This window comes from Carassius carassius, chromosome 4 (genome assembly GCF_963082965.1).
Source record: "Carassius carassius chromosome 4, fCarCar2.1, whole genome shotgun sequence".
NCBI lineage: Eukaryota > Metazoa > Chordata > Actinopteri > Cypriniformes > Cyprinidae > Carassius > Carassius carassius.
Window position 1 is genome coordinate 19,977,672 of NC_081758.1, and position 14,345 is coordinate 19,992,016.

General features: G+C 39.4%; 1 protein-coding gene across 1 annotated transcript in view; it reads right to left on the reverse strand.

Annotated features, from left to right (window-relative positions):
* Positions 1-13,909, reverse strand: part of LOC132139442 (A disintegrin and metalloproteinase with thrombospondin motifs 3-like) — a 125,309-nt gene extending 111,400 nt beyond the window's left edge. Inside the window, exons 1-3 of the mRNA XM_059547803.1 lie at positions 13,578-13,909; positions 12,022-12,046; positions 10,283-10,683 (exon numbers count right to left, since the gene is read on the reverse strand). Of these exons, the coding sequence (XP_059403786.1) occupies positions 10,283-10,683; positions 12,022-12,046; positions 13,578-13,643 (492 nt within the window). The 5' untranslated portion in view covers positions 13,644-13,909. The remainder of the gene's footprint in view (positions 1-10,282; positions 10,684-12,021; positions 12,047-13,577) is intronic.
* Between the last annotated feature and the right edge of the window lie 436 nt (positions 13,910-14,345).

A 14,345-nucleotide genomic window follows, 5' to 3' on the forward strand; every position in this document is an offset into this window, starting at 1 on the left:
CAGCAGCTGCGTTTGTATGAAACGAGAGCGAGTCCGCGATACCAGGATGATATCATTAAATAATTGTACACCATTTTGAACCGTGTTTTAATAATTTATTAGCTAAACAAACAAAACTTCCACCAAGAAAAAAATAGTTCAAGCAAGAGTACAGCACCGACTGCTGTAACCCGGATGAGCCTGTGTCATCAGCTTTTACTGGTTGTTATCTTCAGGGGCACTGCAAAAGATCCCGGGCCCTATTTATAGGCAGTTCTAATGGGCCCCCTCCCCTTGAAAATATATATTCCAGACTTTTCGAGGGCCCTCTCTTCCTTTACCCCCAGTCCGACGCCCCTGGTTATCTTGGAATAACATACCTTGGAATGTCGCGACTGATCAATCAGAATCAAGTATTCCACAGAGCCGTGTGATAACATTAGATAATGCACTGTGAACTAAAATGAACTACCAAAGAGCAACTCTATTTTCATTAACTAACATTAACAAAGATTAATAAATACTGTAATAAATGTATTGTTCATTGTATGCTCACATTAGTTAATACATTAGCTAACATTATTTAAATCTTATTGTGTGTTACCATATAGATGTATATTAATTGTCATCAGCAACAGCTGTCACTCATTACTAATCCCTATATATTGGCTTGTCTAGCGTCTTGTGTTCGTGAGAGCGTTGTTTCATGTTTATGACCTATGCTTTGCTTTCTTGTGTGTTTCTGCGTTGGATGTCCGTCTCTCCCCGGAACCCCGTCCACTCTACGCAACCCACCACCAAGCAACACCACTAACCTTCGGCTCGCTTCCCCACAGTTCCAGTGTCACCCTCTCCTGCTGCCTACTCACCTCCGCCTTCCAGATTCATCACTCATCACCACCATCTTGGACTGTGCATTCCTCCCAGCGTTGTTTGTGTCTCACGTACTTTCTGTATCATTGTCTTCATTAAATATCATTAACCCTCTGGAGTCTAAGGGTATTTTTGGGGCCTGGAGAAGTTTTGTCATGCCCTGACATTTGTGCTTTTTTCAGTTTCTTATAAATATCTAAATGGGTAAAGTCTAATCTCACTGTAATCAGCACAAACTGGGCTATAATAATATGTGAAATGCATGTATGTACATGATTGTGTTTTTGAGAAAAAAAATATTATGCGTGGTTAGTGAAAAACTAAAAATGTTAAAACACTTGAATAAGGCAAAAAAACACATAAAGAACAATGGTTCCCGGGATTTTTGAGAACTGGAGCTTGTAGTCTAGAATTTTTCTTTCTAAATGATGTGAAAATCATCTTGTTTACTCACTCACAGAGAACAATATATTGATTTAAATTTTCTAAGACACTTTTTGTTGGTAAAAGTCATATGCGAGTAGGCGTCAACTACCATGAATATCATTGTGATTTACACCTGAGAAGACAAAGGCCTGCATAATGAGCTGCATAATGAGCCATTCAGTCATCTGTGCCACTGTGAGTGAGGAGTTACAAGAGAGAATGCAAGAACAAAATAAATCTATATAATTTTATGTTTGTAGTTTATTTAGAATATATTTAATTATCCCACAACATAATTTAATATCCACTTGGGGTGCAGTTAAACAGTTTATTAGAAACAATCAAAGCTGACTTTCAAACAAATTGTTTGGCATCCTTACTCCAGTCACACAATCCTTCAGAATCCTTTTAACAATCTTATTTTCTACAAAAAAAAACATTTATTGTTATTATTATTATCATTATTATTAATGTTGAAAAGAGCTGAGAATATTTTTCTGGGTTTTTAGGGGGAATAAATTGAAAGAAAAGCATGTTTTTACATTTGTGACAGTTATCTATTTGTTACATTTATATTATTTACATCAAGCTTTTGAATGGTATAGTATTGTATATTGTTATTGAAACTTCATAATGTTTCACTTGATTACTATACATTTAGTCAGGAATTATAGTTTGGAAAAAGTATTTGGAAAAAGTCTAACTAGTAAAATGTTTACACGTTATGTGAAAACTAGTACAAGTATATAAATAAATAAAAAGAGACTTGCTCATGTTTATGATCTCTGCTGAATAAAGTGCTGCATTCTTTTTTTCTGAGGAAATCCATTTCTCAAATCCTCAACCACATGACATCTTTTTGGGGTGAATTACGTCTTATTCCTCTCATCGCGAAGCAAACAGTAAAATAAACACTTGAAGAACAGGCTCGCTGCTTTTTCTTCTGTTATGGGCGTATTCAAGCCGCGCGCTTCAGTTTGAATCTGAATAGCGCGTTCAGCGCGGGGGCGTGGTCACATTAGATATAATGAAGGGAGACTTGAAAAACAGACATCGCGTTGTTTTCATATGGATTACTTTATCACAGAATATCTGTTTTCGGCGGCACTTGTTTAGTTTAAAAATAGACATGTCAAGCTTTCTATAGATATCTCCCCCATGTATTTTCGTTGAGTATTCACGGAGTTACAGTTCATTTTAATGACTTGTTTGTAAATGAAGATAAGCGCAGACAAAGGCTGCAGACAGCACACCTTGTTTGTTATCTTTATTTTATAAGTGCACAAAGTTTTGTTGTTATTATGTCTGTATCCCAAAAAAAGTAGACCCTTTACAGATTCGATTGATGTATTGCTCTTATCTGTGCGATTAAAACTGAAAGTGTAATTTAAGGTCTTTTCGGGGTTATCAGGAGAAAATGACTCAAAACGCGTATCCGCGTTAATCGACTCGAAAGGGTTAATCTCGCACTTGCTTCCTGCCACTCCTTCACCCGGTCATTACAGAACGCTCTCACCAAACATGGAAGCAGCGAGCACCACTTCACTGTCTGAATTCATTCACCACAGCGTCAACCGCATGGATCAGCAGCAGGAGAGCATGGTGAACACCGGTCTGAGCTCACCCAGCGGATTCATCAACTCACCTCTCCCACTGCGCCCACCGCACCGCCTGCACCGCACCGCCTGCACCGCACCGCCTGCACCGCACCACCTGCACCGCACTGCCTGCACCGCACCGCACCGCACCGCACCTCCCAGGACCACTTCCGGCACCAGAGAGTTGCTCCGGTGAGCCAAACTTTTGCAAGACTTTCCTTAACAAATGTTCCATGCATTTTGCATTGCAGCCCCGCACCTTCGCGACAGAGGAGTCCAAGGTTGCGTTTGCTCTTACCCTACTCTCTGGCAGGGCCGACTTATGGGGGACGGCGGTGTGGGAGAATCAACATCCGTGTTGCACCTCGTTCCACGCCCTCTCCGAAGAGATGAAACGGGTGTTCTATCGAGCCGCGGCCGGCAGGGAGGCCGCTCACCAGCTCTCGGACCTCAAACAAGGAGAATCATCGGTGGCGGACTATTCCATTCAGTTTCGCACCCTGGTGGCTGCGTGCCAGTGGAACGAGGCGGCACAGCGGGATCGATTCCTGCATGGGCTGGCCGACCGTGTTCAGAAGGAGATTTATCTCCTCGAGCTGCCCCCAACATTCAACGGCCTAATCGACCTGGCACTCCGGGTGGACACTCAGATTAACCGCCTGGGTAGACAAGTCAGTCCTACACGCCATTACGTCTCTCTGGAAAGGGGCCGCTCGAGTCGAGAGAACATGGTCGGTCCCGTCGACGATCACGAACCCATGCAGGTGGGTAGAGCTCAGCTTTCCCGGAGGGAGAGAGAGCGGCGGAGGTCCCAAGGACTATGCTTATATTGTGGTGGCTCGGAGCATTCCATCCATTCCTGCCCGGTAAAAAGAGCCAGCCCGGTAGTAGGTTTGAGGCTACTATCGGGTGGGATCTCCGCCGTGAAGTCCTCAACCACATCATCGACTCTCCTTCCGGTGAAACTGCGGTGGGAGAACCACACTCACGACTGTCACGCCCTTCTGGACTAATTTCATTGACTCTCTCCTTGAACCTTTCAGTCCTTCCTGTGTCTCATCCCATCCATGTCACCGCACTCAATTGCCAGGAACTGCCACACGTCACCCACTACACTGAACCCATAACTCTGCTCACCTCATGCAACCACAGTGAAACCATATCCTTTTACCTCATGGACTCCCTGTAGCTCCCATTGTTTTAGGTCACCCCTGGTTAACCAAACATAATCCACGAGTGGATTGGGGTTCCAACACAGTCACCTTGTTGAGTGAAAGTTGTCATGAGTCTTGTCTGGTTTCTGCTTGTCCTGTTGTGCCTGTTTCTGTCTTTCAGAAAGAGACCATGGTGTTATCAAACGTGCCCGCAGAGTACTTGGACCTGAAGGAGGTGTTCAGTAAGTCCCGTGCTGCTTCTCCTCCTCCGCATCGTCCCTACGACTGTGCTATAGATTTAGTGCCAGGCAAGCTTTACTCTCTTTCTATTCCAGAGAGGGAGGCCATGGAGAAACACATTTCTGATTCCTTGGCATCGAGGTTAAGGCTGTGATAGATTGGCTATCTTCAGATTCCCGTAAGGCACTACAGCGGTTTCTGGGGTTCGCCAATTTTTATCGACGTTTCATTTCGTAGTTCCAGCCAACTAGTCTCACCTCTGACGGCCTTGACCTCCCCCAGTACTCCGTTCAGGTGGTCGGATGCTGCCGAAACTGCATTAACCAACCTCACGAGCCACTTCGTTTCGGCTTCCATCCTTGTAGCTCCTGATCCCACACGGCAGTTCTAGTGGAGGTCGACGCATCAGCGGTGGGGGTAGGAGCAGTTCTTTCCCAACGTGCTGCCTCGGACGATCTTTTCTCACATCGTTTATCTCCTGCTGAACGCAATTATGACATTGGTAACAGAGAATTGTTGGCCGTCAAATTAGCTTTAGAGGAGTGGCATCACTGGTTGGAAGGTTCAGGGGTACCTTTAATTTTTTGGACCGATCACAAGAATTTAGAGTACATTAGAACGACCAAAAGACTCAATTCCAGGCAGGCTCGGTGGGCACTTTTTTCGGTCGTTTTGATTTTACTCTGTCGTACCGCCCGGGTTCCAAAAATGTCAAACCCGATTCTCTGTCACGTCTCTTTGATCCCTCCACCCGCCCGGTGACTCCCGAGTGTATTTTACCTGAGAAAATAGTCATCTCAGCACTCGTATGGGAGGTCGAATCGAAGGTCAAGACGGCCTTAGAAGGGGTAACGCCTCCGCCCGGTTGCCCACCGAATCGTTTATTTGTGCCGAAAGAGTTACGGTCCGAAGTTATTCAGTGGGGTCACTGCTCTAACGTTGCTTGTCATCCAGGGATAAGCCGAACCAAGGGGTTAGTTAAGCAACGATTCTGGTGGCCACTTATGGCTTGTGACGTCCACGATTTAGTTTTGGCTTGCTCAGTTTGCGCCAGTGGTAAGTCGTCTAACCGGCCTCCTGATGGGCTTCTTCAACCGCTGTCTGTCCCTTCGAGACCCTGGTCACATATCGCACTAGATTTTGTTACTGCCCTCCCGCCCTCTAATGGCATGACGGTCGTTTTGACCTTAGTGGACAGGTTCATTTCATTCCCTTGCCCAAATTACCTATAGCCAAGGAGACAGCGGTCACTGTCCTAGATCACGTCTTTCGGTTAATAGGCCTCGTGGTAGACGTGGTTTCTGACAGGGGATCCCAATTCATATCCAAATTTTGGAAGGAATTTTGTAAATTGCTAGGAGCGACGGTTAGTCTGTCTTCGGGTTATCATCCCCAGAGTAATGGGCCGTCTGAGTGAGCCAACAAAGATTTAGAGAGAACGTTGCGATGTTTGGTTTCCAAGAATCCTTCTTCCTGGAGCCAACAACTCTCTATGGTGGAGTACGCTCACAATTCGTTACCAGTGTCAGCCACAGGTCTCTCTCCATTTCAGTGCAGTGTAGGTTACCAGCCACCAGCTTTTCCTAGTCTAGAATCTGAAGTCGCGATCCCCTCCGCTCACGCATTTGTCTAGAGGTGCCACCGCGCCTGGACCAGAGCCCGCGAAACTCTGCTCCAGATGAGGGAGTGCACTAAGGCCAAGGCCGATCGCCATCGGTCAAAACCTCCCATTTACGTCGTGGGTCAAAAAGTGTGGCTTTCTACTAACAACATTCCTCTCTGTTCCGTTTCTAACAAATTAGCTCCCAAATTCATTGGCCCGTTTACTGTCACCAAGATCATTAGTCCGTTGACAGTCCGCCTCAAACTACCTCCAGCGTACAGGAGAATACATCCCGCCTTCCATGTGTCCAAAATTAAACCCGTGTTTTATTCACGTATTAATTCGCCTACCTCGGTTCCCCCGCCGCCGCGTCTCATAGATGGGGAACCGACCTATTCGGTTAATCGTATTCTGGACTCGAGACAGAGGGGACGAGGATTCCTGTACTTGGTGGACTGGGAAGGTTACGGTCCGGAGGAAAGGAGTTGGGTACCTGCTAGGGACATACTGGATCACTCCCTTATTGATGATTACAATCAGCAGGTAGGCCCTCCTGGGAACTCCAGGAGACGTTCTTAGAGGGGGGGGCGGGGTACTGTCACGGTTGGTAAACCGTTATCTCTGGGTTTTGCACTTTGTGGGTGAAGTCTGTGTGTTACACGTCAGCACTGATTAGTTTGTGGGTGTCTCCATTAATTGTCATCAGCAACAGCTGTCACTCATTACTCATCCCTATATATTGGCTTGTCTAGCGTCTTGTGTTCGTGAGAGCGTTGTTTCATGTTTATGACTTAAATAGCGTTGGATGTCCGTCTCTCCCCGGAACCCCGTCCACTCTACGCAACCCACCACCAAGCAACACTACTTACCTTCGGCTTGCTTCCCCGCAGTTCCTGTGTCACCCTCTCCTGCTGCCTACTCACCTCCGCCTTCCGGATTCATTACTCATCAGCACCATCTTGGACTGTGCATTCCTCCCAGCGTTGTTTGTGTCTCACGTACTGTCTGTATCATTGTCTTCATTAAATATCATCTCGCACTTGCTTCCTGCCACTCCTTCACCCGGTCATTACAGATCCTTAGCTGTTATAGGCTATTTCCAATTTGAGCTCGAGCTTCATAATGCTTTGGATAAAGTAGCTTTTGTTGAAGCTACCATGCTACTAGATCAAAAAAAAGAGCTTCACTACTGAAAAGCTATTTGACCACCACGCTACTGAGAAATGTTGTTAAGCTAGTAGCATCACTCCTTGTAGCGACGTTACTGCCCATCACTGCTGATGAATTCCTCTCTTTATTAACTCACTGAACTCACCAAAGTGGTTACAGAAACAACATATGACTAAACAACTTATGAGAAGTGAAATAATGCATATTTAGATTAATTGGGCCTCGCAAGATGCATGCAAAAACAAACTGATTCATATAAATAACACTTACGTTATTTTAAAGAACTGTTAAAGAACAATCAGAAACTGAGCAGCCACAGCTTGTATCAGTCTGACAAATTCTCTGAATTAATTCATGCAATCAGATACTTAATTAACATCTGACTTAGTAAAAATAACAGGTGAGAAAACACAACTTTCAGTTGAGTTATTCCCACTGGCTACACGCATACAAACAGAGCACATAGTGAGAGTAGCCTCTCGACATTTATAAGCAATTATTTTTCATTCAAAACAACTCTCAAGAGTAACTGGTTTGAAAAGTATTTTTGCTGAGGTTATTAGAAGAATTTTTTTATAACATTTCTTTTGTTATCAGATTCAATCAAATTCTACATTTCTATTTCAAAAGAATTTTGAGTATTTATTTATTTACATTTATTGTATCCTAAAAAAAAGTCAATAAATATAAATAAAACAACCATGCAACCTTTCAGATAAATAGCTTCCTTTACATGGCTTTATTTCTGACAGAGCACCAACTAGAGTTCTGTATTGGTTTGTTTTGGTTAGTTTTTTCCTATGTAGGTCACTGGTCCATCTTAAAAGACAAATTGTAGAAAAGCTGACACATTCCACTTGATTCTACAGAGAAAGAGAGGGGGGGGTGTCCAAGTTTAGGCTCAGATAAATAAACCCCTGTACTAAATGATTCCATGAATGACTAAATGAATCCCTTGATTGCAAAGAAACGTCTTTTTCCCACTGAGTGCCTCATAAACACAGACATCACTACTTTGCCCATGCTTGTCTCCATAAACTCTTTGGAAGACTATGCAAAATCGATTTCCCAGTTTGACCTCTCTTATTTATCGTTGAAGAGTAAAGCTCTCCTCTGATGTTCTCTGATGTTGGACAGGCCCTGTGGAGAGCAGCTTCATCCTATTTGTCAGCTTCCTGGGGTGACCCATAGTTCACTCAACTCTACTAGCACTCTAGACACTCGCCTCAATCTCACAGAGTCTTTTGTGAGGAAGTAAAAAGGCCAAAAGACATGCAGTATAATGCACAGTTTCCCTGAATGGTCTAATTTGAAGACTGGCAGGTGAGTGGATGAGTACTATCCTCACCACAGTATGTGTTATAAAGAACTGAAAACTTTTCATTATTGCTCTAAGCAAGATTTTCAATGAATAACTTTAAGATCATTGCACACACAAAACTATTGGATGGCTTTAGAGGGTTTGGAATGTAATAAATGACTCATCTGAACTGGCTTTATTTATATTTTAGGTCACAGTCTATAATTTATTAACAATGTTTAATGTAATCTTCTGCAAATCTCTAAATGAATGCTTACTGTACATTGTAATGTTGTAATGCCTATATTAAATTGTAACAATTAAAACAATTTATTTTAGTGTTATATATATATATATATATATATATATATATATATATATATATATATATATATATATACAGTACAGACCAAAAGTTAGGAAACATTACTATTTTTTATGTTTTTGAAAGAAGTTTCTTCTGCTCATACAGCCAGCATTTATTTGATCAAAAATAAAGAAAAAAATAATAATATTGTGATATATTATTACAATTTAAAATAATTGTTTTTAAATTTATTATACTTTAAATTATCATTTATTTCTGTGATGCAAAGCTGAAATTTAAGGATCATTATCACATGATCCTTTAGAAATCATTCTAATATGATGATTCATTATCAAAGTTGGAAACAGTTCTGCTGCTTAATATTTTTTCAGAACATGTGATACTTTTTTAGGATACTTTGATGAATAAAAAGTAAAAGAAAAAAAAGCTATGTTTTTAAAATATAAATATTTTGTAATAACAATATACACTACTGGTCAGTAATTTGGGGTCAGTAATTTTTTTTTCTTTCTTCTTTTTAAATAAAATCAATACTTTTATTTAGCAAGGATGTGTTAAATTGATAAAAAGTGATAGTAAAGAAAATATATTATTAGAATATATATTATTAGAATTTTTTTTATTTATTATAAATGCAGTTCTTTTTAACCTTTATTCATCAAATATATCAGACAGCAGAACTGTTTCCAACACTCATAATAAATCAGAATATTAGAATGATTTCTAAATGATCATGTGATAGACTGGATGTTACATGTGACACTGAAGGCTGGAGTAATGATGCTGAAAATTCAGCTTTGCATCACAGGAATAAATTATTTTTTTTAAAGTATATTCAAATAGAAAACTATTATTTTAAGTTGTAATAATATTTCACAATATTACCGTTTTTTTCTGTATTTTTGATCAAATAAATGCAGGCTTGATGAGCAGAAGAAACTTCTTTCAAAAACATTAAAAATAGTAATGTTTCCAAACTTTTGGTCTGTACTGTATATATATATATATATATATATATATATATTCAGTTATTAAGAAAACATAATAAACATTTTAATATCACTTAAAATGATTGCTGGCTTCTATGTTTTGGCTAGAATTTTAATATTGCTGCATTGCTAGTTTGGAGAGACATGAGAGATTATGATTATGAAGTGAGGGGGTGAGCTGTCCATTTAAATATAGAAAAAGTCAAATATAAGCAAACTGCAAATTTGATGGTCATAGAAGCAGGTTCCCTGCACCACTCAAAGTCAATGAGAATTTGCATAGAAGTTTAGAAACTGAACTGCACTGGCATTATGAAGTACAAAAATAGGCCAAAATAGCTTGTAAGCCAATTATATTAACAATATACAAACCCACTGCTTTGCAACATCATGTTTCTGTTACATTTTGTAATTCGTCCCAGACCCTGCTTGTTAAGTTCATTTCAGGAAAGGAAAGGCTCCTGGTTCTAACATTGTTAGCTTGGCATTGAAAATGTTCAAGATGTGACTGAAACATTTGATTCAGTAAATTGTTCATATTGGTTTAATCTCTTTTGTTTGATGTTTGAGTGTGCAGAATTTTTTCAAGCTTTTCACCTTTAGGAAAGGAAACAACACTCACCAGCCCATCACAGTTGTTAATAGCGACAGAGGCTCCAGGAACATCCGTGATGTCCCCTATAAAAGTGCAGTCTGTTTTCAGTAACTCTCTTCTGAGTATTCTCTCCGAGTTGGTTCCATTCTCAGTCGCATTCCCAGTTATTTCAATCTCGTCGTGCCATTCCACCATGGCTCCTGGAGCCACTAATCTTTGGTTGGGATGTAGTCGGAGGTGGAATTCCTTTCTAAAGACAGTGATGTTAAAGAACAGCCTGTCTACCACTTGTGCTGACCCTTCCAAAACTTCCCGCTTCACACGCTGCTTGTGATTGGCCGAGAGAAGATGCGAGAGGTAGTGTCCCTCTGCGTCGGTACTGATGGGAGTAATGAGGCCATATTCTTTCAGACGGATCTTCAACAAGTCTGATAAAACAAAGACAAAAGTAAAATTTCAATTAATTTTATTAAAAGATAATTAGGAAAAAATACACATCTCATGTTACATGTAAGAACAAGCTGGATTTCAAGTCCTGATGGATTTTTTTTTAATGCTCTAATGGGTCTAAAAGGCTAAATAAATTTTATAATAAAAACAGTGTGGTTATGAAGTCTACTGAATGGCTGTTTATAGCCATTAAGCTGCCGCTTACATTTCAATGCCATTTTATTTGAATGCCTGGTCTTCCTCTTGACATATGCTGATGGTTTGCATAAAGGTAAACATTTCAAATAGAAAAATGTGCCAGAGACATATAATAATATATCATCCAGAGACAAAAACTCTTTGCCTTGCAATTTATTATGGCAGTTTTGGCTATGCAAGATATAAATCGGTTTACCTCCCGTGACTGCCTGTTTAAGGCCTTATACAAAAATAAAACCATACATTCAGCCATCAATTCAAACATTTTCAGGTCAGCTGTCTAATATCGAGGCTTCCTAGCATCTGTTCGACACTGCATAAAGAAGACGTAGCCCTTGAATTTTGTTTAATCGACTAAACATCCAAACAAGGACATTAAGAAGGCATAAAAAGCTGTTCTTTCAAAACATTAAATGCGTTCCCTCTGCATATCACTCATCATGTTATAACATTTTTGTTAACAATGATACTATAATTTGTCATTTACTGCTACTAGATTTAATGAGTTTCAACATAGAGTCTAGGTTTTAGCACAATTTACTGCATCAGTAAATAAACTGAATGTGGTTGAAAAAGTGCAATGAGCTCAACACTGCAGGTTGTGATTTAACACCATTTTACTCTGCTTAAAAATGTAAGGGATCAACAATGAGTTTACACAGTGTACAATTAATGTCTTGAAGTTCTCCCACTGTTCATTAAAAGAGAGAGAGAGAGAGAGAGAGAGAATGATTTCTTTAGCTAATTTATTATAGTCTAAGTGACTACCCATTATATCATCCTGTGCAATTTGCATGTTATTCATAACTTTAGCAAACTGTTAAAGGTGTCTGTTCAAAGTTCTTTAGAGATTGATTTGCATCATCTATTAGAATATCCTTGGGGCTGTTTCTGTACTGACTGCTAAACAGTTCTGATGAATTTTCTCATTAAAATATTTGTCAGTAAACATTGAGAGGAGAAGATGCAAATTATAACAGCTGAACCCCACACGACTTGGCAGAGTCTAAATAACTTATTAATGAAGCATCAAAAGTTATAAAATTACTTTTTCACCTTAAAAAGAAGTTTAAGAAACTAAAAGAGCACACAGATATCGGAAATGCTGTATACTTTACCTTCTTTATCTATACCTTTACCAGCCTACAAGAAAAAAAAAGAGAACAGAGATAAAGAGACAATGCATAAAGCATGTGGTCAAAACATTTACAAAACACTGTTGGTATAATCAGAGAAACCATAAGGGATGTAAAACTGTCATGAAAATATTCAAATTTGACATTCAACTATCAATTTTTTTTTTTTTTTTTTTTTGGCAAACCATTTTAACATGTATATCTTTAAACAAATTAGTATCTTCTTTTGTTACTACTACTTAATTTTAATTACTAGGACCAGTGGTAATGGAACAAGTAACTCATCCATTATTATTGTGGTTCAGATATTAACTATTCACTTCCTATACTAGCTTTACTAGTATTAGGTGCCAGTACATTTTTATTACTACTAACCATCCAAATAGTTACTAGTGTCTATTTCAGCTTTTATTATACTTATTAAAGATTTTAGTATCCCATTTCAACTTTTATTAGTAAAATTCTTATCTAAATATTTAAATAGTTACTAGTCGGTATGGCTACTTCTATACTATACTTCTATACTATTCTATACTTCTACTACTATAGATTTTGTAAGGTTTAAAAAGATGTTACTTAAGAAATACTACACAAACTGGAATAGTAACTAAAAAAGTATGGCAGAATAAATTGCTCTGAATAGTCAATATCTTACGGTGGCTGAGAGAGCTCAAAGCGCTGCAACAGAAAACACATGCAGATAGAAAAAGCACCAGCATATTAAGAACACATCACGTTTGACAGCAGGTGCTGCAAATGCTCACAACGCGAACAAATAAAGTATTTTATTTGCAGCACGTTTGTTTGTGTTGTGAGTATTTGCAGTGTGTTTCTATTGGTTGTGTTGTTAGCATTTGCAGCTGTTGTCAAATTGATAAAGTTGATTTCGGAATTTGCAGGTGCTTTTTTCTGTCTGCAGTGCATTTATTTATTTGGTTGCATTGTAAGCATTTGCAGTGCGTGTGTTTTCAAATTGTTTTCTTAATCTGCCGGTGTTTTTTTCTATTTGCAGTGCGTTGAGCTCTCTCAGCCACCATAATATCTGGACCACAGATACACAAATAATTATATATGGAAATAATATGCAATGTGTACCTAATAAGTAAAGTAATAGTTACCAGAAGCAATGCAATAACTTACTAGTAATTAATCAACAAGTTATAGTACCTGGACAAGTTACTACAGAATTTGTTAAAAGGAATAGATGTAAAACCAGCTTGCCATATTTCACGTGTTTTCTGCTATGCCAACTTTTTAATAGTTTGACAGCTGGGAACACTCTCCTAAAATTTGCAAGTTTCTCTCTTGTATTTGGTTACGTTTCTTTAAATACTGTGCATAATACGAACAGGCAGAACAAACTCAACAGACTGATATGCGTATTAATATAACCGGCTTCAATTTTAATCAAACTTATATGAATTGGATTTGTGTTCCAAGCGGGAGGACGACTATCACACCTGACACATCGAGCTTTCACTTACAGATCACTTTCTATTCAGTTTTACGTGCATAAACAGTAAATCATTAACACTTACCAGATGAGCTGAAGTCAGACTTACTACAACTCCTACCATTAGTAACCTAAGTGACAGGACAACCATCACGAGTCGGGTTTTCTCTACTGAAAGACGAGAAACAGAAACTATAATCCAAATGGGAAGTTTCAGTACGCGCCTGTCTTCTCTAAAATTGTCGCGCACTACTTATCTTCAAACAAGATACCTTAAATACTGCTTTAAAAGTAAGCCAAAAAGAGTAATTAATAGAGTTTAAAGTTGTATAACTTGGGTCAATGCGTCAGTTTGGTAAACTTATAGGAAAATCATCCCTCTGAAGAGTTGTGGTGGTTAAGTTGAGTTGAGCTGGCTGGACAGAGCCTTGTCTGAGCTCGAACCTGGCACTTCGCGCTTTCTAATAAACTACAGACCAGCCCCGACGCGTGACGTCACTTTCTACCCTTTCACAGGAAAGCACATGTTGGAGAAAAGAAGAAAAAAAAGAAGAAAGTGAATATGCAAAGAAAACACATGGCGATGCTTTTCTGAAAAGGGAGCTAGTCTGAAAATGGTAGTGAAGGCTATAGTCAGAAGAGGTTTGAGATCCTCCTACACGTGTAAAATCCATCGGCTCCTGTTACTTGGCAGGTAAATATAGTATAATAATATTGCATGACATTAAATGTCACTGGTTTTGATTTCCTTACCTTAAAGTTAACATTTATTTAGTGTTCATTTTTATAGTTAGCCTACTTGACTTTTCCAATGACTTGACCGGCTTTCATTAACACAGATATAACAGCTCAC